Source organism: Vipera ursinii (genome assembly GCF_947247035.1).
Source record: "Vipera ursinii genome assembly, chromosome: 2".
Taxonomy (NCBI): domain Eukaryota; kingdom Metazoa; phylum Chordata; class Lepidosauria; order Squamata; family Viperidae; genus Vipera; species Vipera ursinii.
Genome location: NC_139513.1, coordinates 228766148 through 228788420, shown reverse-complemented (window position 1 = coordinate 228788420; position 22273 = coordinate 228766148). Strand labels below are relative to the sequence as shown.

Here is a 22273-nt window from a genome sequence, read left to right as displayed (position 1 = left end):
TCTTTAAGATATGCTGGGGGTTTATGTGGTCTGGATGAGTGCCTAGGGGTTCCAGTCACTTTGGGGTCTACCAGCTTACCCAGTGGGCTGGGTAGACCCATGTCCCCCTGAGCTCCTATGTCTAGGGGAGTTGCATTGCTCTGGCTGGCTTCTTCCCATGGGCTCCTGCCTGGTCAGGAGTTCCATGTTGCACTTCTGAGGTGCCATGCTCCTCTTCTGGATCAAGTTCCACTGAGGAAGGAAAACCCTGGTGGTACTGGTGTGAGCTGGCGTGGATGCCAACTTGAGGACTTTGGGAGGGACTTGTACCATAGTCCTCACTTAGTGACTGCTCTGGGAATCTTTTTCTAAGTTGGTCAATATGCCTTCTGAGCAGTCGCCCTCCCTCCAACCCCACTTTGTAAGATAGGGGTCCGGATTCTTTGACCACCTGACCAGGAACCCACAAGTTTCCAGGCCCATAGTTCCTGGCCCAAACCCAATCACCTGTTTGCAGCCCCCTCGGGGGTTTAGGTTTAGAGGCTTCGTATACCACTCTGTCTGGATGCAACCTGTCCAGTTTAGTAATCAATCACCGTCCCCATTGAAGCTCAGCAAGACTTTTTCCTGTAGCAGTGCAGGGTGTAGTGTGTTGACAGAGCAAGAAATCTGCCAGTCTATGATGCCAGTCACCTGTGATGATGCGCTTGAGCGCCTCCTTCGTTGTCCTCACCATGCGTTCAGCTTGTCCATTCGTAGAGGGGTGAAATGGTGCAGACGTAGCATGTCTGATGAGGTTAGTTCTGAGAAAAGCCTGAAACTCAGCACCAGTGAATTGAGCCCCATTATCAGAAACCAAAACATCAGGCAACCCATGTATTGCAAAGAGTTTTTCAGCACCTGGATGGTCCTAGCAGTAGTCATATTAGGGACTGGAACTACTTCCAGCCATTTTGAGTGGCTATCCACTACTACCATAAAAAGCTGTCCTTGAAAAGGCCCAGCATAGTCAATATGAACCCTGGACCAGGGGGTATGTGTTTCCTCCCACCTATGAACTGGGGCCTGAGGCATTTCCGGCCTAGACCTCTGACAGGTATAGCAACCATGAACTTGATCCTCTACAGCCTGATCCAGGACAGGCCACCACAGGTAGCTCCTAGCCAACGCTTTAATCCGTACAATGCCTGGATGGCCTTCATGTAAGGAATGTAAGACTCTGTCCCTCAAAGTTGTGGGAATAATAAGTCTGTTGCCCCATAAAATGCAACCCTTGTGTGCAGACAATTCATGTCTCCTGACAAAATAACTTTGGAACTCAGGGCCTGGACTTTTTTCCGACCAGCCCATGTGTACCCATGACAATACTCTGCTCAGAACTTTACATGTAGCAGTCTCAGCAGCAATATCCCCAGCATGGAGGGGAAACTCAGATCCTGAATAGACAATATTTTAGCAGTGGGGGCTGGATCAGGATCCATTAGTGGCAGTGGTAATCTACTGAGGCCATCTGCATGGTCCATTTCCTTTCCAGGTTTGTGAACTAACTTAAATCTGTAAGCAGCCAAAAATATAGACCATCTCAGCATTCTTGGAGACAGTATGTGGGGAGTTTGCTTATCAGTGGTGAATAAGCCCAAAAGGGGTTTGTGATCAGTGAAGACAGTGAAATCCCTGCCAAATAAATAATCGTGAAATTTTTTGACTGCAGCCACAATGGCTAAGGCTTCTTTATCAATCTGTGCATAATTACGCTCAGCCGCAGATAAGGTTCTAGAATAGAATGCAATAGGAACTTGTTCCCCATTCTTCTCAATGTGGCTTAAGATTGCCCCCACCCGGTAGGGAGATGCATCACATGCAAGGCAAACAGGTTTAGACTCAATGTAATGAGTGACAGTGGACTTATCTGAAAGGAGGGCCTTTAGATTCTGGAAACTTTTTTCATGTAATTCAGTCCACTTCCAAGGGGCTTTTTTATCAAGTAACCTGTGGAGGGGCTCAGCTACTGCAGCCTTATGAGGGAGAAATGTGTGATAAAAATTCAGGAGGCCCCAAAATGCTTGCAGTTCTGCCTTTGATTGTGGCCTAGGAGCTATTTTGATGGCCTTAACTTTTGACTCAGCAGGGTGAATTCCACTAGCATCAATACGGAAACCTAAGAATTCCATTGAAGAAACCCCAATACTACATTTGTTTTTCTTTAACTTGAGGCCCGCATCGCGTAGCCTTTGTAACACAGCCCTGAGCCTGTTGGCCAATACTTCTGGGGATTCCCTGGCAATGAGAACATCATCAAAATAAGGACAGACACCCTGAATTCCTTTAAGTGTACGCTCCATAATTCCTTGGAAGATGCCCTGTGCAACGCTAACCCCAAACTGCAAGCATTTGACTTTGAATGCTCCTCTATGAGTCACTATAGTTTGAACCGCAGCTGTGGCCTCGTCTACCAGCAGCTGCTGATACACTTGCACTAAATCGAGTTTAGCAAAAATGGTGCCCCCTTGCAAAGAGGCTAGAATATGGCTGACTATTGGGACCAGGTATGCATGTTGCTTTAAAGCTTTATTTATCATGCATTTGTAGTCTGCACAAATGCGAATCTCTCTGTTGGGCTTTAGTGGGGTGACAATAGGAGTTTCCCACTCCCCCCTATCAACAGGCTGCAATACACCTTGCTCTACTAATTTATCGATTTCAGTATCGATTTTATGTTTTACGGCAAAAGGAACTCTGCGAGGTTTGACTCTTATCGGAACAACAAGTTAGGATCTAACTTAAAAGAGATAGGTGGCCCTGTATAAGTTCCTAGTTTTGACTCGAACACATCTGCAAATTCCTCACAAACAGCCTTGAGATCTGCCGTCTGTGTCCGGTTAATGCCTGTTATTTGAATGCCCAAAGCCTCAAACCAATCAAGTCCTATAAGACTTGTTCTATGGCCCTTCTACTACTATGACATCCAGGTGCCCCAAAAACCCTTTAAATTTATTTATTTATTTATTTATTATTGGGACTTATATGCCACCCTATCTCCCAAAGGACTCAGGGCGGCTAACAACAATAAAATACAATAATACAAAAGTTAAAAAGAAATTAATGGCCCCAGTAGAATAAATTAAAATTAAAATTAAAATTAAGTTAAAAATTAAAAACATAATTAAAATCCCTGTCAGTCCAGGTCAGCCTGATGGAAAAGGAGTGTTTTGAGGCCGCGGTGAAAGGATCGGAGATCCGGGGCCATCTGAAGCTCAAGGGGGAGTTGGTTCCATTGGGCTGGTGCTCCCACAGAGAAGGCCCTCCCCCTGGGGGTCACCAGCCAACATTGTCTACCCGATGGCACCCTGAGGAGGCCTTCTCTGTGTGAGCGCACTGGGCGATGGGAAGTCGTTCCCGGCAGCAGATGGTCCTGCAAGTATCCTGGGCCTAAGCCATGTATTTCACCAATACCATGGCTTCACCCTTAACTTTAACTCGAGCATTCTGAAAATCTGTTAAAATAATGTCTGACAGTCTTAATGTAGCCCACTGGTTGCTGCATCTGCAAACAAGGTTGAATGTGTCCTGTGAAAAACTGAGACCACCGAGCCAGAGTCCAATTCCATTTTGCATGGAATTCCTTGTAGCTGTATTGAGAGCTTAAGTTTAGGCTTAAGGGGGCGACAAGCCCCGGTGTGACAAATGCTTCTCCGGCTCCTGAAGAACCCCACACTGACTGGACCCAGGGCCCCAGTACCTTTCCTAGTCAGTTCCTCTGACTGGTGCTTGGGTGGCCTGTCTCTCTGGCGAGCCCTGCATACCACCGCGATGTGCCCGGTCCTCCCGCAAGCCCTGCACGTAGCCAAACGGAATCTGCAGTCTGCACAGGAGTAGTTGCCTCCACACCCTTTACATCTCGGTAAGAGAACTGCATTGTAATTATTCTCTCTTTGTTGATTTCGGTGGTTTTGCTCTCTTGACTGTCTCTGGAGTTTGTTGATTACGGGTTCCTCCTCTTCAGACAATTCTCTGGTGCCAATGGCGACCTCATGGTGGATGGAAACTTCTATCTTTGGGGTTTTGGTGGGCTGTACAGTTTGTACTGCACCTCCGGCTGCTTCATCAGCCATGATCTCATCTTGTGCTTCAGCGAACGTGAGGTTTGGTCTGGCAAATAGTCTCTGCTGCAAAGTTCTGTCTCATAGTCCATAGACGAGTCGTTCTCTCAAACGCTCCTCCAAATTTGAAAATTTGCAGAGACGTGCGGCCTGTCTTAGGCCCGCGATAAACTCGGATGCTGTCTCACTGGGAAGCTGCACTCGTTGGTCAAATTTAAACCGCCAGGCCATCTCCAACATTTTTGGATGGAAATTCCCGGTCAGCTTCTTCTTCAGGTCAGCAAAAGATACTGCTTTGATGGGCATTGGTGCGAAGAGGTTCTCAGCTAAATCAAAAGTCGCTGGCCCACATACACACAGCAATGTCGCAGCTTTTAGGCCTTCCTCTGCTATCTGGTTAGCTCGTAGGTAATTTTCTACCTGTGAGAGGTAAGACGGCCAATCTTCTGGATGTTTGATGTCGAATTCTCTGAGTTTGCCAACTTTTGGCATTTTTCCTTAATTCCTGCTCTGCAGTTGGATCCTGTTTCAAGTCTCAGGGAACGCTTCCTCTGAGCACGCAGCCACTAGCATAGTTTACTAGCTGGCTAGAGAGGGGGGGAAGATGCCTCTTCCCTCCAGTGAGTAATGCCATCCCCTCGTGACTTCAGCCCTCAGGTGAAGAAGCAGGATCCCACCTTCGTCGCCAATATTATGTCGTGGGCTCTGATGAGCAGGAACGAGAACACGCAGAGGAGTACAGATGAACACATACTTTATTTAAGCAGAAACTGTACTGAGAGATTGGATTCACCCTGCCTCAATATATAGCCAGGCCCTATGGTATTAACCAATCAGATTGAAGCTATACTTGCCGCCCAAAGTTGACCAATAGCAGGACTGGCGCCATCCTGTCTGAGATGCTGGAGAACCATTGGTTCCCCAGCAGAGCAGATGCTGATATTCCAAAAGCCCAGTACATAACACTGTATAACACTGTTCAATAAGGCATTGAATGTTAGAGCCTGTTTCACCTTCATTTTCATCATAACAGCAGTACTCCCAAAAGCAAAATTAATTATACTAGCCTGGGGAAGAGTCAATGTCTAATATTTTTATTAGACCAATGTATAGAATATCTTAAACAAAACCACTGGCACTTTCTTCTTCTTATTTGCATTCTGTATATAAAACATAGATTACCTGTAACTTATAGCTCCTAAGTGTACGATATAAGAGACTGTCTGATATTAATAAATAGCCAGTTACACCCATGAACTGTTCCAGTTCTTTCATTGTCACCACTGTCTGATTACCAGATTATCCTGGTTAGGCCAAGGGCACCCTTGCTCTTAGCATATCAAAGAGTAATCAGCAGTACTGAAGATAAGACATCAAGGATGAAGCTTGCAAAATAGGAATTTGTGGAATCAGATCACATAATTTACTAAATATTGAGAATAGATGGAGTTTATTTATCTGTAAATGAAAGGCAGCACCTGTGGATTGGGGTGGGGGCGGGGGCGGGGGAAAGTCCTACAAGGCAGGATTGAATACAGGAAAAGAGACTAACTTCTCATCATCTCTATACTCCTGGGATCAATAATGTCTACCAATTATGTACTGGAAAGTTTTCTTCAAGAAAACTAGCGACTTTAATTAGCCATCTTCAGTTGCAAATTCAATTCTGAAAGAATGCCCTTTACCCCACCTTCTGTACCTGATTCCCAGAAAGAGGGCCCTCCAGCTTTGCACTTCCTTAGGCCCAACCATGTTTTTCACTAAATGAGCTAATATTGCCTCAGTATGGATCACAATGCAGCAAGAGTTTGGGGAATTCCCATACTATATCACCATCACACTTTCCTTTCAAGGTTAGCAGGGTCAGCCTGCAGAAAAAAAGAGTAAGAAAATAAAAGTATGAGTAATAAAATAAACAGTAAGAACAAGAATAAGTTTTATAGGCTTTTCGGCACTGTAGCCATCGACTGCTAGCCTCCCATGTGTAAACTGGCTGGAAACAAATCCAGTTTAAGAAATCCCTTCCCAAATTTCATCCTCAACCTCCTCTAGAAATTATGATTTAAGGTGAAAATATATATAGTAATGGGTGGAGGGAGGGTGAGGACAAGAAGACCATTAGCTGAGTTGGAAAGAGTATGAACTTGAATACCCAAGAGAAGAGTTCAGTGTTCTAATCATCAACAGAGTGGAATCAAAGCAAAGTAAAGGCTGTAGATCAGCAACCCCATAAGAAGTATTTCTCATCCTAATTGGAAGTAACTAGCTACAACTTTTTTTGAAGATCACCAGGAGAATATGTCATAAGATTATACCATATTTTTCCATCTATAAGACACACCCTTGTATAAGACGCTCTCTGTGCCAATCAGCTGTTCGGCGGAGAACTGAACAGCTGAGCCAGCAAATCCGCAAGTTTGGCCAGCCGAAGATCTTGCCCCGTCCCCCCTCCCATTAGTGGCAAGCTCACAGGGGCTTGACACCTGCAGCAGGTGGCATGGCAACCCACACAGGCATGCCCTGGACTGCAGAGGTTACCATTATTTTTCCATATATAAGATGCACCTGATTTTTGAAGAGGGTGTTTGCAGGAAAAAAATAGTGTCTTATACACGGAAAAATACGATAATATCTAGCCAGTTCAATCACATCAGAAACTTCCTTATACTAAGTCTGTCTACTAGCCAAAGCCTTATCTTACAAAGATTTTGCTGGGTTTGAAAAGAATAAAAAAGGTGGAGTAAACCTTTTTTTTCTAACTCTTTGCCAACAGTGTTCCTAGGAAGTGGTTCCATTTTCTGCTGTGGACTGAGGTACCATGTTGCACCTCTGTGTATCTGTTTCAGCAAAGACTCTGAGGAACAAAGCAGGTTACATACCTCCTCTCTGGATCACATGATTGAGAGGGAGGGGCATTTAGAATGGAGCAATCAGCAACATTCCGAGTCACTGCTCAACTGCCTCTTTGACAGGAATGTACTAAAACTGTGGTGGCGAACCTATGGCACGCGTGCCACAGGTGGCACGCAGAGCCCTCTCTGTGGGCATGCATGCCGTCACCCCAGTCGTAGGCCTCCACCGCCGTGTGCAAAAAAAAAGAAAAAGGTTCAATCAATCAATTTCAACTTCTCGTGGGGAAAAAAAAAGATCTCGCAAAGTTGGAATTGCTTGATTGAACTTTATTTTCAGTCCCACACAGCGGTGAAGGAAGTGACGCGTTGGAGCTGGAAAAAAGGTGCGGTGGGGGGTGGGAGGAGCGGTGGGAGCAGAGCGTTCATGTGAAGGGTGGGGCGGGGCCTGTTGCTTTCCCCCCCCTGCTAGACACCTGCCGAAACCGCACAGGGTAAGGTTGCCGCCCCCACCCCCGCCCAGATGCCCTGGCCTCCCCCAAGCGCTTTTTTACTAACATGCTTTCAGCTGCATTCCATTTCTCCATTCACTTCTCAGCCTTCGCCACGTGTTTGTGGGACAAAAAAAAAGTTCCATGAGACTTTCTAATTTCTCGTGAGATATCGTGAGAAGTCAGAAAGTCTCATGGAACTTTTTTTTCTTTTTTACCCATACTCCCACAAACATGTGGCAAAGGTTGAGAAGCAAATGGAGAAAAAGAATGCAGCTGAAAGCAGGTTAGTAAAAAAATGCTTGGGGGTGGCCAGGGCATCTGGGCGGTGGTGGTGGTGGCAATCTTACCCTGCATGGTGGTGGGAGGATTAACGGCAGGCCCAGGAGGCCCAGGAGGAGCTGCGTAAAGCAGGCGGAGGGGAGGCCGATTGCACACACAAGCGGGACAGCTGCGTGAGGAGAGGTGCTGCCCGGGGCTGGAGTGGAGGGGAGGCCAGGCAGATTGTGGGTGCCGGTGCTAGCACTGCCAGCACCCACAATCTGCCTGACCCCCGGCCCTGGGCAGTGCCTCTGCTTTGCACGGCTGTCCCACTTGCCCCTGTGACCAGTCTCTGCGCCGCCACCGCTGGCACCGCAGAAGTCGCTCAACGGGGCTGTGTATCTGGGCAGCTCAGGCAAGAAGAAGGTGAGCTTCATAGGGCTGCACCCCTATGCCCCCAAATCCCCCTGTGACAGGGCCCTGCTGATCACCGGCTCCAAGGGTGGCAAATGCAGCTCAATTGTTAGCAAGCCCTGTTTGCCACCTCCTGCCCAATGCCGCTGCCATGAGGCCGCAGAACAAGCCGGGTGGAGGTAAGGAACCAGTTTGGGGAGGCGGGTGAAGGGCGCTCTGCGAGGGTTGGGTCCAATGCACGTGGGGCTGCTGCCTCACTTTCCATGCCATGCCGGGGCTGGGCTGGACTGGGCGTGAAGCCTCCTTGCCGCTTCTTCTCCCGCAGACATCGGGAGCACCCACCCCAGCTACCGGTCGTCCCGGGGCACCTACTGCCATCCTGCACTCTTCAGCCCATCGCTGGCCAGCTGGGCGCGCCAAACTTGGCAGATGGAGGCCAGAGGGGAGCAAGAGCCGTGGCTGCCTGGCTTCTCCGCCTGAGGATGCCTGCAGGGAGAGGCACCACCTGGCTTGGTAAGCTGCGGTCCACCCGCAGCAGGAGCAGAAGGACAGAGGAGGAGAGCTGGCTGGGGACAGGTGCAGGGCTGCCTATGGGGGGGACAGGCTGAGGGAGCCCAAAGGGAGGCATCCCGGCACACCCGGCTGGCCGGTCACGGGCTGGAGAGCGCAGGACGGTGGCAGCTGCCCTGGGATGAGTGGTAGGTGGTGTGGGTGCTCCTGATGTCCATGGGGGAAGAAGCCATGAGGAGGCTCCACGCCCAGTCCAGCCCAGTCCTGGAACGGCATAGAAAGTGAGGCAGCAGCCCTATGTTCATCCCCGTGCACGAACACGTCCCTGCCCTGCCAGGGAAGCATAGCCACAGCATCTTCAGCAGAACACCACAGGCAGGCAGCGGAAGGCACAAGGAGCCCCAATCCCAGCACAGCTCCTCCCCACTCTCCTCCTCTTGGAAGAGCTGCGGGGCTCATACCCCCCACTCACTTAGCAAGATGCCCTCCTGCCCACTGCCCCATCCACCAGAGCAACATAGAGCTGGCCACGCCCATCCAACGGGCCACACTCACCTGGCACCCAGCGATACATAACTGGGTTTTGGATTGCAGTTTGGGCACTTGGTCTCAAAAAGGTTCGCCACCATTGCACTAGGAGAATTTTTCTGGAATATTTTTCTCCAGATCTGGAGCTTTTTGAACTCATTCTTTCTTTCTATGGCTTCCCCTTCCCCATGAAATTTCATCCTGTTTAGTTTACTTTACAAAGAGTTCTTCTGGCGCTAGACACACAGACAGATGGAGTGAGTCCTTTTCAAGCCCCCTTACAGGAAACACGGTTTTCTTGGACTAAGTACTGTATGTTGACGTTATTATTACTTCTTGTCGGTCTGTGGTAGTCCCAGGGATTCTGCTTTTCAACATTTTGTGAGAGAGACTCAGCACAATGTGTGCAAGGCAATATCCACCCAACAGGTAAAAGTTCAAAAGTTCAGCTCCTTGAAGTTTGTTTTTCCTGCCTGGAGAGAGACCTGAAATGACCACCAACTGCTAGCAACTGGAGCTCACTGAACAGGTGAGCAAGATTTGTTGTGAAGTTACTAGCTCAAAAAGCTGTTTTTTCCCCCAATCAGCTTTGATAGTTCTTATTGAATCTAACGATCCGCTTCACACATATCGTCGAATCATGAACCACGGTTAATGACCTATATATAACAATCTGGATCAAATATATTAAGACACAAGACACATTAGGGTTCCTCCAAAGCTTCCCCCAAACGATCAAAACCAGCCAGATAGCGGGAACTGGATCACAACCCAAGCTCTGCCTGTTTTGTATGTGCACAGGACAACAGGGATATGGAGCTTGGATCACAACGCTGCACCCATCATCTTGCATTTTGATGTCCTCCCCCTCAACCCCCTCCCCCACCCCCCCATGCCACTGAGTGGCAAAGCATAAATTAAACTGGTTCTAATCCATAGCGTGGCTTGGCTTCGGCTTGAACACGTCGCACGAAGCCAGCTATTGTGGCTTGTTAAAACATGATTTAGAGCAGCGTTTCCCAACCTTTAGGAACTTGAAGATGCGTGGACTTCAACTCCCAGAATTCCCCAGCCAGCTATGCTGGCTGGGGAATTCTGGGAGTTGAAGTCCACGCATCTTCAAGTTCCTAAGGTTGGGAAACGCTGATTTAGAGACAATTCGCTGGGTAACTCTGTCAAACGGTAAATTGCTCGGTAAGCCGTGGCATAACGCGAAGGCCTCGGTTCGGTGCGTTTAAATGGACGGCACGCTGACATTTGGGAAGAAGCGACCCCGAAGTAACGAGAGCGATTTGCGAGGGTGCGCCTGGACGGAAGACAACCGCAGCTAACCTTGAGATTGTCGGGTTTTCATCCCGAGCGTCTGAAGGTGTGTGTGTGTGTGTGGGAAACGGATCTGCCGTTCCGGAACGGCGCCGGATCCTCACCCGCAGTGGCGTAGCGTGGGTTGTCAGCACCCGGGGCAAGGGAAGTAATTTGCGCCCCCCTAACCCGTGGATTTTAGCACTCGAGTCTCTTCCACTAGATTAGTTAAAGAAACCCTTACCCCCTAAGCACATGTATTGTTTGTTATGAAAATACTGATGTAATTAAAGTAAAATGCATCTAATGCGACCCCCCCAGATGTTGCGCCCGGTGCGGCCGGCCCCCCCCCTGCACCCCCCTGCTCACCCGTAGTAGCAAAGAAAGCAAACGTTCCCTTGCAGCAAAGGGAAAGCAGATCCGTTTTGGGACCGAAGCGGAACGCCTCCTACCCGAGAACTGAACTGAACGCGGGGGAAGGGGCGTGGCCTCGGTCGCCGTCTGAGCGCCTTTCGTTCTCCCCGAGACAAGCCGACTACCCTGACGATTATAGCCGGAGTTGCGGCCTCCCGCCGTTGCCCTCCAGGGGCTCGATCTGTTTTTCTGCCGGGCGGGGAAGAAGCGGCGAGTTACCCGCGGGATCTTCGAAGTTCCCAAGCCTGGGGCGCCCTCAGCCCGGCTTCTCCCCGGGGCGCTGCCGAGCATGGGCGGGCAGTGCTGCTGCTGCTGCTTATCCGAAGAGGAGAAGGCGAGCAGGCTCCTGAGGCTGGAGATCGAGCGGCGGCTGCGCCGAGACAAGCAACGTTTCAGCGAGGAGCTGAAGCTGCTGCTGCTGGGTGAGCCGGCCGGCCCTTCCGTCCGTCCTGTCTGGGTTTGGGCTTGCCTAGGGGGTGTGTGTGTGTGGGGGGGTCAGCCTTGGGGACCCGCTTCAGGCGCGATCTGGGGACAGATCAAGAACCTGCCGAGGGCAGGAGCAGAAACCATTGGCTCACCCGTGCCCAGATCGCGGGATTTAGGGCGGGATCCCCTCAGTGCTTAAGGAAGAGGTTCTGTCTAGGAGTTGCTGGTATTATTTTGCCGTGGGATTTTAGCCTGGTCGCTGTGGCCGAGATTTGTAAATGTGCTTATTCCTAATTTAGAATGTTTATTTTAAATAAAATTACTAGTAAATCGGGTCATATATTCCCCATTTTAGGGGCAGAACTGGAGACCAAGGTGCAGATGTTTCTAGGGAACTTAAGACTATTTCCAACCTCACTTTACTGAGATACAGGCAGGCAGCCGAATACAGGAAGTTTATTCAGAAATTGTTTGGGAGGGGCAGCGACTGGCTTCTTTATCTAGAACAGGTGAGTAATGCTATAGTCTGTTGAGTAGACTTTGAAATCCAGTTTACATTATATGGAAGTAATGAAATGTGGGCAGAATTTATGTACATAACTTATGTATGATTTCTTTGCCACGTTTGCACAATTTATTCTTCTGCCGTGACTGCATCTTATCACTAAGATTTGAGGTTTTCTGGGTGGGGGTTATCTCTATTCTGGTGCAAGAACACCGACACATCTACTTGTTCCTATGTAGCATGAGCCAGTATTCAGTTTGGACCTGGACATTGCACTCAGTTCAGCCATGAAACCCACCGTGTGACTTTGGCAAGCCACTACTGAGATAAATCCAGTCCCCAAGGTTGTTGCCATATGATGATAGCCAGGAGTGGCAGAGTTTATTTTGGGGATGGTTCAGCCAGCATGCAGTTGATAATGATCGTCTGCCTTGATTCTGCAGCCGTTAGATTAAACCATTAGATTAATGTGAGAAAACTAAAAGCAGCCCAGAGGAAGGATGCCCACACACAATAGTAACACCAGGCTGCACTTTTTGCTAAGCTTACAGCTTGGTTCTCTGCATGGTGTTTTTTTAAAGGAAATTTTTTAAATGGAAGCTATGAGGGAATGAAGTTCTTATTGTGGTCCCAATGAAAACAATCACCTTAAAGCCACAGACCCACCTCGCATCTTTCCCACCTCCTTCTTTAAGTATGGGATTCCAGAAGCCAAACATCCAGCCTATGAACTATTCCTGATGTCTGTGATCTTGTCTGTATCCATCCATTCTTGACCCAGAAGAAATTGTGCCAGCCTGACATTTGCTGGCCTCCTTGCTGGTTGTTATCCCACCTTTATTGTCTCTGTTTCTGATCATTGTCAGGCATCTGACTTTCCTCCACAGTAAGGAGTGACGATGCTTAAGAGATTTTATGCACATCGAGGTTGTTCTTAGGTAGTCTTGAAATAAATAAGCTTTAACACTGGTATAATTAATAACTTCACTGACAGTCTAAGGATGAAGTGAAAGCAATGATTTGGGATCATTGCTCTACGCGCAAGTAGAGAAGCAGCCTGTGTCTTCATCAGCCATCATTTCTGGATGATCCTCCTAGCAACAAGGCATTCTTTTTTTCCGACAAGCCGTTTTACTGCCAAATCTGAAACCATGAAAAGCAAAGGGCCAAAAAAAGTCTGTCCCTCTGCTGATCTCCCTACTGCCCTACGCATCATGCAAACTCAGCAGCTAAAAAAATATAGCTAGGGAAGGAAAAGATTCTTTCATCTATTCTCTTCCAACTAGCTAAGCTTGTAAGCCGCCCTGAGTCTTCGGAGAAGGGCGGGATATAAATGGAATTAAAATTAAAAAATTAAATTAAATTTTTTTTAGGTGCATAGAATGCCCAGAGACATTCCAGGGAAAGGACATTAGCAGATAGGTGGGAGCTAGTAGCACTTTGCTTAACAGCATGGATATTCTACTTGTCCAAAATATCTTAAATGGTCATTAAGGATGGGAAGTAGTTCAGGTGAAAGACAAATGTATTTTGAGTCATCGATTTACAACCATTCATTCAAAGTTATAACAGCACTGAAAAAGGTGAGCTATGAACAGTTTTCACACTTGAGACCGCTGCAACATCACTATGGTCGCACGATCAAAATTTGGGCGCTTGGCAACTGGCATATATTTATGACAGTTGCATTGATCCGGGGTCATGTGATCACCATTTGTAACCTTCCCAGCCAGCTTCCAACAAGCAAAGTCAATGGGAGAAGCTAGATCCTCTTCTTAATGATCACATGATTCGTTTAACTACGATCACTTAACTGTTGTGGCAATAAAAGGTTATAAAATGGGGCACAAGTCACTTAACAATTGTCTTGCTTAGCAATGGAAATGTTGTGGCTGTAAGTCGAGGACTATCTATATAGAGAAGAAAAAAAACGGGTATTGACCTTGCTGAGTTAGATAGGCCAATGTATGACATGGAATCAAAAAACTTCTCTATATTCTAATTAAAATTTCAAATGACTTCTTGGAACTAGGGAGGAAAAATTGTAGTAGGAGAGTTGTGAACCATTTTTCCAAAACATGTTTATGTTTATATAAACACAATAATAAAATAGCAGTAGCCATATTCTTTCTTGCTGATATGATAAATGGAGACATTCCATTTAGTGTGTTTCAGAAAGCTTTTATAGTACTGAGAGTGCTTGAAAAAAAGGGGTAAAACTCGTGTGAAGCCTTAGCTTTTTTCATATAATAATGTCTTTTTTCAGTGAATCTTTTGGAACATGTATTTCTTTTCTAAATATCAAATAAAGCAGATTCATTTTATCTCCCAACTCAGTTATTGCTGTTACCATATATGACTAGCACAAGCAACACAATTTTAAAATAATTGAAAATCGAGGATAGTGATTTGAATCAGCATAGGTAAAATAGTTGGTAATCAAAATATTGACGCAACTAAACCTCATTAAAGCAGTAAAGTATTGTATCGTGCTTTCAAAACCGCATTAGTTATGCCTGAACCTCATTTGTGGTTAATTATTTGCTCATTCTATTTTGTTACTACTGCAACAGTGATTTTGAATGAAATTCACGTCTGAAATTAAAAACTGTATTGTATGTTCACAAACCAAAACAATCAGCACCTTTTAAGATGGGTTCCTGAGAACTGTTTAACAGAATGATAGACCCTAAATATTCATTTACCTCCATTCCCAGAATCTGCCAGATTTATTACACAGTGACGGGACCAAGTCCAATATAACTCAGAATCTGAGTATCTAAGCTCACATCTATGCAACTACCTCACCCACCACTTCCAGAGCAGCCCATGCCTGGGGCAGCCCAAGAGTAGATTAGCGATGTTTTTGTTCCTTATCCCAATTTAGATCACTGTAAGGTTAGTGTTGCGCAATATATGACTCTAAGTTTCAGTACTGTCTCCTTTGGTTGCTTGTATGCTCAACTGGAGCTTATGGTGGGGCACATGATATTATAAACAGTAATACAGAGCCTTGGTGGAGCAGTGGGCTAATGCCTCCCTAAGTAACACCAGCTGCCTGCAATTAGTGCAGGTTCGCATCCCACCAGGCTCAAGGTTGACTCAGCCTTCCATCCTTCCGAGGTAGGTAGGACCCAGATTGTTGGGGGCAATTAAGCTGACTTTGTAATAATGCCGCTTGGGGTGTGTGTGAAAGCCCTAATAAGCAGGCATATACATAGAATGAAGGCTACTGCTAAGCTTGTAAGCCGCCCTGAGTCTTCGGAGAAGGGCGGGATATAAATGGAATTAAAATATATAAAAAATAATACTTTCAGAGTATCCTTCTACCCAAGCTTTCTGCAAAACACTTATTTCTGCAGTACACTGTGCAACCTTCTTAAAATGAGGCTCAGAAAGTGAGTCTCTTAGAGATTTTCTCTCTCAGGTAAACTCTGCATGACGGACTTGGGTGAATAGGATGCTCTTTGCTGAAGTTTCCTCTTACCAAGAGATGGGACAGGAAGAGTCAAAGTGGGCATTTTGATGCCTGCTCCCCTCATTTGTAACAGTGTATCCTCAGCACAAGACCTCCCTCTTATTCTTCCTAGTGTTTTCCTGCAAGTGCAGAATCTGTTTTTTTTCTAATTTTGGCTCCACTAGCCACAGGAATTGACTGGCCGGCTTGTTATCATGGGCTAAGAGAGAGTGACTGGCCCAAAGTCATCCAGCTGGCTTTCATGAGACTAGAACTCACTGCCTCCTGGTTTTGTAGCCCAGTGCCTTGACCACTAGCCCAAACTGGCTCTCATTGTCCTCCCTCTTATATTTTCCAAGAAATGGTTCTGGAGGGCCAGGATAATTAAGTAACTAGAAAAAGTATTTCTGCTGTTATACTTTAGTTACTGTTTATTTGATATCATTTTTTGCATTAATTTTTGCACTTGATTACACCGCTTCCTGAGAAAGGTAGTTTACAGTGTACACTGACTATATAAATAAAAGAAATAAAATGTAATTAAAGAAAACAGCAACAAAGTGAATTTACACTCACATTTTAATCATTTTCTTAGTAAAATTGATTACATGTCTACAATTTCTGGTTACAGTTATTGGAACATACATTTATAAATTTGCACATTTATATATATATATATATTTGAATGAAAGTGATTTCTGTTTGTTTGATATATAGTCAGACATTTGCAATGTTTGTATGCAGTTCATTTTCATGACTTGGCATTTTCTTTATTGTTCCCCCTTCATTTCCAATGAAATGGAAACATTTCAGAATCAAGCTTGTCCATTCACTAAAACATACTATATACAATACTATGCTAGACACGCGCACACACACACACACACACACACACACACACATACAACAAGTAATAAGAGTAGCAAGGTTTTACCCAATATTTTCAGTTTTCCAGAGAACAGAGAAGCAAGTAGATATTTAGGCATAAAAGCTAGAGATTCAGTTATTGTCAATAGTCATAGGGTCCTGAATCACTTTTGTACAGAATTATTATTGTTGTGTTTTTATCCCTTTTTTTAAAAAAAAAATTATGTTCTAACTATGAGATTAGGCAAAGAAGGATGTCTTTACTTCCAAACTTGATTGAGTGACAGGGTGACATATAAAGTAGGAAAAGCATAACTTGTAAATGATAGTAGTAACTGGGGCAAGGAGAGTTTTCTTGGCAATTACTGAAGTATTAATATACTTGTGATTGCATCTTCTACTTAGTTTTCAGATATGCCATGGTAATAGACTTGATATTCTGTCCTATGTTACCTCACAAACTCATCACAATAAGGAATACTTCAATATTTTCAGTGTTATTAATTTTTTGTAGAAATATGTAATTAATCCCTTCAGAACTTCAGCATCACATGAATGAGAGAGCATTGTGGTTGCATTAAGTCTTGACGTGGATTTCCTGTCTGCAAAAAACAAACATAATCATTACTTTTTCCAAGTTATAAAAAACGTTCAGAGGAAAGGGAGAGCAACGGCATGTCTCCTTGGTAACAGTAAAACCAGTAGGTTTTTCAGTTACACTAGGGGGTGAATATAGCACTCAGTACAATTTTTAGATACATTTTTGTTAAATTACCCTCACTTAAAATTGTTTCTGCTTTTGATAGATACATTTGATGTACAAAAATACTAGTGGGGACAGAAGGTATTTCCATGAGTTTATTTTCTATGGAGAAGAGGAAGTTTATGGTAGGAGGGAACTAATGACTTCTGAATCCAGATATTTTATATGTAAAATATGGTATTTATTATAAGTTATTATTGCTGCCTGCGTGAGCTCTCTCTCTCTGGAACTTTTACAGTAGAAAAATATGCTATAGTGCAGAATTAATAAAGTAGACATTTAGTAGTGAATATAATTCCACCATTGCTGGTCCCAAGCCTGAATAAGAAAGGAAAGTAGTTGTCAGATTCTGCTACAGGTTGGCTGAGACTTCCACGTAGCATCTCTATACATCAAGCCCAAAACAACGCTCATGAGGACCCTTAGATACAATAGGAATAATGCACAGAACAAGAAGAAGACAATAATAGTGAATATAATAGTAGGAAAAAAATAATAGTATTAGCTTTCCTTTTATTTGTTTCTTATATTGTCGACAAGAGTCATCACTTCACCATTCAGACTCTTGAAAAAGCATATCTATCTTGTGAAGTTAGGGGGGGTCCGAAAATATGAGCAAGCCAGTGTTTTCCAAATGCCAAGTACTGTGTTTTGAAGGAACCAGTAAAACATGGAAGTGTGTTGTTAATCTTTTGCAATTTCAATAATCAGAAGTCTGAGGCCGCATGTTGATGAACCCTGATATTCTGGTCCTCTGTTTAGGTTAGTTCACTGCTGCATTCCAGTGGAAAATTTGCATACAGAATAGAACTTATTATTACTAGCTCTATTGATGATCAATTAAGCCTGCACCTACTATGACAAAGGGAAAACATGTAACATCAGCTAATTCTAGGGTCCTATGGTAGATATCTGGAGTATTTGGAGTAGTCAGGCAAAAAAAATCATTGAATTGTTTAATATAAGAGTAGCAATTTGTTTTCTCCCTTGCCTGCATGCACCATAAATTATATTGCTGAAAAGACTTTATGTGAAACTTTATGTGGAAATTATGTGGATTTAGTTCAGTTCCAACCACAAAAGCAAATTCTTGGGTCTAGACGTATCTAGCTTCTTTGTTTTTGTTTTCATTAGGTTCCATTTGGTGGTTGGTGGGTTTCTAAGTGACTTGAGTGACATCTTGAAATCTCCCCAAGATTTTGTAAAGTCCTGCTCTGTTATATTTGTGAAGCAATGTTTGCACTTGTTTTAGCTGCCCTAAATACTAAGAACTCTCAAGCTGAGAAATAGAACAAGACGTATCTACTGATGTCCCATTGATGATCTTCCCTAGGCTGGTAACAAAACATTCGGAAACTAAATGGCAAGCGCAGAATGCAAACCACTGCCAAAATTTCGAACTGTATCAGGTCCACATTAAAATGACTGTTTAAAGGTACAAAGGCACAAAAGCAAAACGGGTCAGGGGAGAATAAAGAAGGAAGTGGCGATGCCCTATTTTTGAATGAAAAAAATGACATGGTGAAACCGAGCATGGCGCAGGATGGCAGGGTGGTGGTGTGTGATGGTGGCAGAGGTTCTCTACATACGACCACAACTGAGCCCAAAGTTTCTGCTGCTAAGCGAAACAGTTAAGTGAATTTTGCCCCATTGCCACAGTTGTTAAGTAAATTACTACAGTTGTTAAGTTAGCAACAAGATTGTTAAGTGAATTTGGCTTTCCCACTGACTTTGCTTGTCAGAAGATCACCAAAAGGGATCACATGAGCCCAGGACACTGGAACTGTCATAAATATGAATTATTTGCCAAGTGGCTGGATTTTGATCACTTGACCACGGGCGTGCAGCAACAGTCGTAAGTGGGGAAAACGGTCATGTTCTGTACCAGCCTGCTACTGGCCCTGCAGAAAAGACAACCCCTTTATAAACGGCAAGAGGCTGGAATGACGTCTGCCAAATTTATTACTACAAAAAACAAACAAGACACGAACCAAGATACAGGAGCTTTGAAACACTATCTGAGCGGTTGCTTTCAGCAAACCAGCCCTCCCCAAACATTCCCTTTATAAAGAGTTCGGGGCGTGGCCTCTCTCTGCCTCCTTCTGAGAAGCCCCACAGCCTTCCTCTGTTTACTCCTACTTGACTGCCTCCTGCGTCGGGCGTCCTTGAACAGGGCCAGCTGTGGGTCATCTTCATCCACACTGTCAGGCTCACACAGCTGGGTCTCCATGGTGACCAAGTGGGAGGGGCCTGCCTGAGGGCTATCATCAGCAAGATCTTCAACCCCCTCAGCAAGGTCTTCAACACCCCCCTCCTCCTCTGATTCGTCCGACCCAACTGCCGAACCCACAGGCTGACCCTGAATCACAACAGGTCATATGTCACTTTTTTCAGTGCCACTGTAACTTTGAACAGTCACTAAATGAACCATTGTAAGTCATGTACTAGCAATGTGAATATTCTTGCTATTTTTAATTTGTTTGGCAAAATACTAAGAGAGGGAACAAATGTCCCATATCATGGGACGTATCAGTAGATATGGTGGATACTTTCTTGTTTTCCATTCAGGACAGCATAATCCCCTTTTGTCCGGAATGGCTACTTTGATTGTCCTCAGCTGAAGAATTGGAAGGATCTTGAAGCCTCCCTCCCCTTTGGCTGCAGGTTTTCTCATCCCCAGTAGCATCCTCTTTTGTTTACATTTACTTTTTATTTTGTTTACTTACCAGTAATTGCCAGTAGTCTTCTTAAATAATTAAATTAAATCTTCTTAATTAAATCTTTGTCAAAACTCGTCCTGCAGCGAGCAGGGCAGATTGCCGAACACAGGAACGAGAGACTTCCAATGCGATCTGCAAGCACTTTATTCTTCAATGCAACAGCCGCAACAAGAAACAAAGCCAGCGTTGGCCGCTATCTGCAGCCAACGCTATTATATACACACCCAAAACCCCCACCCTTACTCCACCCAAACACGCCCACGCCCTCCCATTCCCTATAACTGCCCCACCCCACCCCTACAAATCCCTTTGCTCGCCGCTCAATCAGGTAAGCCTCCCCTTGTGCGTTACCATCACCGTGCTCCACCCCCTCACCAGCTCCCTGCCGTGCCCTACTCCGGACCCCCCTGTGCTCTTTTACACCCGAAATACCTAGCCACCCAGGCACCGCGGCGGGAAGGAGCCTGTCTCCCGACGAACCCGCCGTAGGTCCCGAACCTCCCCCGGCCGCCGTGAGTGGGCCCGAGCCTCCGCCGGTCAGCTGTGCGGAGGAGGACGACCCTGGCGGCGGCGCGGCCTCCCGAGCTTCCCGAACCCCCGCAACGCCGCCAGACGAAGTCAGCCGTTGTGCGGCGGAGAAGGAGGACAGCTGAAGCGGCGGCGCAGCCTCCCGAAGTTTCCGAGCCGCCGCCGCGCCGCCCAGCACAGTCAGCTGTTGCGCGGCGTCGGTCGAGGGGGGGTGAAGCGGCGGTGCGGCCTCCTGATCCTTCCGGGCTGCCGACGCGCCGCCAGGCGTTGTTAGGTGCTGCGCGGCGTTGGGCGAGGGCGGCTGAGGCGGCGACGCGGCCCCTGGTGTCTCTCGGGCCGCTACAGGGACGCAGTTCCCCGAGGAGGCAGGTTGGTCCAGCGGGCGGCAGGCGGGGGTTGCCGGGGAGGCGGAGGGACCCCCCCTCGAGTGTCGGGCTCCCGAGGCCCGACATGCTGCCCCCTCTACCAGGGGCCCACCTGGAATGTAAGAGGAGAGAGATGAGTGCTCCGTTATGTGTCCTGCTGTCCCCCCCTCGATCCCTCCCGGCTTCCCTGGATGTTTTCGGTGGAACGCGCGGAGAAGGCGTGGTGCGCACACATCCCCATCCCGCACCCAGGTGGCCTCCTCCATGGGGTATCCCTTCCAGAGCACTACGTACTGCACTCGGCCCCTCCGTTTTCGGGAGTCCAGGATCTCCTGTACCTCATAGTGGTTGCCGTATACAGGCCCAGGGCCGCCCTCCCCCACTGCCACAGAGGCGGTTGTAGCAGGTTTCAGCAGGCTACTGTGGAAGACGGGGTGTATCTTCCCAAGGAGGGGGGGTAGCCGCAACCTGACGGTGACAGGGTTTACCACTTGTATAACTCGGAATGGACCGAGATATTTGGGGCCCAGCTTTTTACAGGGCACTTGTAGCCGCAGGTACTTCGTGGAAAGGTACACAAGATCACCTACTTTAGGGGGTGCAAATGGCCGTCTCTTTTTGTCTGCCTGCTCTTTGTACGTTTCCGTAACTCGCTCTAACGCCTTCTTTGCCACCCCCCACACCTCTTCCAACTGGTGCATCCACTCCCCAGGTGTGCAGGATGCTGGGGCACCCTGTTCACAACCTGCAATGGGGACGAATTCATAACCCGAGACTACTTTAAAGGGGGAGAAGCCAGTGCTGCTATGCACTGCGTTGTTGTAGGCTACTTCCGCAAAGGTTAGCAGATCCGCCCATTCAGACTGCTGATATGAGATGTAGCAACGCAGGTATCGCTCCACCGCCGCGTTTGCATGTTCTGCAGCTCCATTTGTGCTTGGGTGATATGCCGAGCTCAGGCCCTGTGTTGCTCCAATATAACGCACGAAATCCCTCCAGAACCGGGCCGTGAACTGTACCCCACGGTCAGAGATGATGCGTCGTGGCACCCCGTGGAGACGATATATATGTTGGACAAACAGCCAAGCCAGTCGACGGGCTGAAGGCAACCCCTTGCAGGGGATAAAGTGGGCTTGTTTCGAGAACAAGTCTATTACTGTCCACAAAACGTTATATCCCCTGCTTTCCGGCAGCTCGACCACAAAGTCCATGGCAATGTCCTGCCAGGGTCGTATGGGGTCTGCCACCTGTTGCAGAAGACCCGCCGGTTTGTTAGTAGAGGACTTCGTGGTTGCGCAAATGCGGCACCTCTGCACGTAACTTTCAATATCTCGTCTCATGGTCGGCCACCAGAACTGGCGGCGGGCCAGATGCAGGGTTTTCACGAACCCGTAATGACCTGCCTGCCTGGCGTCATGGCATTGATAGAGCGCTTGATCCCGTGCCGCTGCAGGCACATACAGTCTGGCCCCGTGCCAAGCTAAGCCATCCCGCAACGAGAGGGTGTCGGGGTGCGCCTGTGCCCATTCATCAGTCGCCAAAGCTCCCTTACAGACCCGCAGGAAACCGTCCGTCACAACATTGGCCTTGTACCCCGTCTCCTCTACCGGGCGGGGCGGCGGTACCAGTGCCTGTACTACCTCCTCTTTTCGACAGTCGTATTGTGGTAGCTGAGATAAGGCATCCGCCAGGAAATTTCTACCCCCGGGCACATACTTGAGGCGAAACCGGAAGCGTTGAAAATATTGGGCCCACCGTACGTGTTTCGGGGACAGACGGCGGGGTGTCTGCAGG

The 22273-nt window shown here is 46.9% G+C and overlaps 2 protein-coding genes across 2 annotated transcripts in view; both read left to right on the top strand.

Annotated features, from left to right (window-relative positions):
• Nucleotides 1–22273, top strand: part of LOC310635566 (guanine nucleotide-binding protein G(q) subunit alpha) — a gene marked incomplete at its 5' end in the record, with an annotated part of 284223 nt that overhangs the window by 101275 nt on the left and 160675 nt on the right. The gene's annotated exons all lie outside the window — the stretch shown is intronic.
• The window catches only part of LOC310637046 (guanine nucleotide-binding protein subunit alpha-14-like), a 39210-nt gene continuing 27989 nt past the window's right edge, over nucleotides 11053–22273 (top strand). The window contains exon 1 of the mRNA XM_083357311.1: nucleotides 11053–11270. Within this exon, the coding sequence (XP_083213437.1) occupies nucleotides 11138–11270 (133 nt within the window). The 5' untranslated portion in view covers nucleotides 11053–11137. The remainder of the gene's footprint in view (nucleotides 11271–22273) is intronic.